The 2,500-nt window shown below is 60.4% G+C and overlaps 1 protein-coding gene across 1 annotated transcript in view; it reads left to right on the top strand.

Annotated features, from left to right (window-relative positions):
- The first annotated feature begins 1,114 nt into the window (after positions 1-1,114).
- The window catches only part of LOC113819914 (salivary glue protein Sgs-3), a 9,125-nt gene continuing 7,739 nt past the window's right edge, over positions 1,115-2,500 (top strand). The window contains exons 1-2 of the mRNA XM_070124189.1: positions 1,115-1,940; positions 2,355-2,407. Of these exons, the coding sequence (XP_069980290.1) occupies positions 1,132-1,940; positions 2,355-2,407 (862 nt within the window). The 5' untranslated portion in view covers positions 1,115-1,131. The remainder of the gene's footprint in view (positions 1,941-2,354; positions 2,408-2,500) is intronic.

The following is a 2,500-nucleotide window of genomic DNA, read 5'->3' as shown; positions in this document are numbered from 1 at the left end:
GGAGAGAGCCAGGGAGAGAGCCAGGGAATAGAGCCAGGGAGAGAGCCAGGGAGAGAGCCAGGGAAGAGAGCCAGGAAGAGAGCCAGAGAGAGAGCCAGGAAGAGAGCTAGGGAGAGAGCCAGGGAGAGAGCCAGGAAGAGAGCTAGGGAGAGAGCCAGGGAGAGAGCCAGGAAGAGAGCCAGAGAGAGAACCAGGGAGAGAACCAGGAAGAGAGCCAGGAATAGAGCCAGGGAGAGAGCCAGAGAGAGAGCCAGGGAGAGAGCCAGAGAGAAAGCCAGGAAAGAGAGCCAGAGAGAGAGACAGAGAGAGAGCCAGAGAGAAAGCCAGGAAAGAGAGCCAGGGAGAGAGACAGAGAGAGAGCCAGGGAAGAGAGCCAGGGAAGAGGGCCAGGGAGAGAACCAGGAAGAGAGCCAGGGAGAGAGCCAGCTAGAGAGCCAGGGAGACGGAGCCAAAGCCCCTTTCTCAGCCTCCTTCCCTCACCCCCCGCAGGTCATGGGCCTCCTGAAGATGATGCCGCCGCCGCCCCTCGCCGCCCTGGTCCTGCTGGTCGTGGGCGTCGCAGGTCAAGAGCGGGGCGTGTCCCTCCGCCCGCGTGACGACGGCGACGCCTATCCCTGGGCGAGCCGGTATCCTGCCACTTACTATCCTTCGTACAGGACATACCCGCCCGCAGCTACCCATCCGCCCTCATCTTCCTATCCACCTTATCCGCCCCCCTCCACCTACCCGCCCGCAGCCACCTACCCGCCCGCGCCCGCCTATCCAGCGACCTACTATCCCCAGTCGTCCTACGTCACGTACCCGTACTACGCCGTATACTATCCGCCGGGATCGCAGTACTACCGGCCCTATCCTGCGCAGCCTGTCCTCACCGGCAGCCCCCCCACCCCGCCCCCCTACACATACCCGCCCACTACCAGCCCCCCCACCCCGCCCCCCTACCCTTACCCGCCCACTACCAGCCCACCCACCCCGCCCCCCTACCCTTACCCGCCCACTACCAGCCCCCCCACCCCGCCCCCCTACCCTTACCCGCCCACCACCAGCCCCCCCGTCTACACCCCAGGGTACCCCACTCCCTGGCCCTCGACTGCGCCTCCTGCCACCCCACCCACCGCCCAGCCCCCCTCCATGACCCCGGCGCCCACTCCGCCCCCGACCCGGCTGCCGGCGTGGCCCACCGGGCGCACGCCGAGGCCGCCTCGGGTCTTCCCCTGGCCGACGGGACGGCCCACTCGGCCGCCCATGCCGCACGTCTGGCCCACGGAGTCCCGGAAGTCGAAGCCGCCCACGCCCGCGCCAGCGGCGTGGCCGACGGGCGCCACGACGGCCCGGCCGCCCGCGCCGCGATGGCCCACGAACACCCCGGAGGGCGCGGGCGGCGCCGACCAGAGCGTGTGGCCGACGCGGCAGCCGCCCACCGAGGCGCCGGCGCCCGCCAGCTGGCCCACCAGCCTGCCCAGGCCCACGCCCCAGGTCGTCAGCTGGCCCACGCCCGCGGCGCCCCAGTGGCCCACGGGCGCCCCCAGCACGGCCGCGGCCCCCACCATCAGCTGGCCCACGCAGAGGGCGCGGACGGCGAGGACGACCCGGCCGGTGGCGCCGGCGGCGACCACGACCCGCGCGCCCTGGTGGATGGCCTACGAGGCCACGGAGACCAGGACGGCGGCGCCCGCTCCAGCAACTACCACAACACCTACAACCACGACTACAACCACACCAATTACAACCACAACTACGACTACAGCAGCACCAACTACAACAACGACTACAACCACGCCAACAACTACCACAACCACACCAACTACAACTACCACAACCACACCAACTACAACTACTACAACTACGACTACAACCACACCCACAACGACGACAACACCAACTACGACTAAAGCGACATTCATTCTAAAACCAAAGAAAACAACTAAACCCAATGTAAAGTAAGTCTTATTTTCACTGTAACTATATTTTATAATATATTCATTTTCTTCTCTCCCCCTCTCTCTATCCATTTCTATATCTATCTATCTATACAGCTATGTATCTATCTATGTATCTCTCTCTCTCTCTCTCTCCTCCCTCCTCCCCCCCTCTCTCTTTCCTCCCCCATTCTCTCTCTCTCTCTCTCTCTCTCTCTCTCTCTCTCTCTCTCTCTCTCTCTCTCTCTCTCTCTCTCTCTCTCTCTCTCTCTCTCTCTCTCTCTCCTTCCCTTTCTCTATCTATCTATCTTTCCTCTACTGATTGCCTTGTAATTAGATTCTGTTTACTTATCGACATAAAAAAAAGAGATAAAAACATACAAAAACATACGCCTATTTTGTGATTTTAATAATAATAATTTTTTTTTTTTCCAGCTGTCGAAAATTATGCTTCAGCGAGACAGGAGAAAGCTTTTGTTGCGATTCAGGTAAAAGCATTTGTGTGTGTTTGTGCTTGTTTGTTTGTTTGTATGTGTGTTTGTGTTTGTTTGTTTGTATGTTTGTTTGTGTTTGTGTGTGTG

The sequence above is a fragment of the Penaeus vannamei genome, chromosome 8 (genome assembly GCF_042767895.1).
Source record: "Penaeus vannamei isolate JL-2024 chromosome 8, ASM4276789v1, whole genome shotgun sequence".
NCBI classification, from domain to species: Eukaryota; Metazoa; Arthropoda; class Malacostraca; order Decapoda; family Penaeidae; genus Penaeus; species Penaeus vannamei.
Note: the sequence above shows the minus strand (reverse complement) of the source record. Positions and strands in the feature narration are given on the sequence as shown.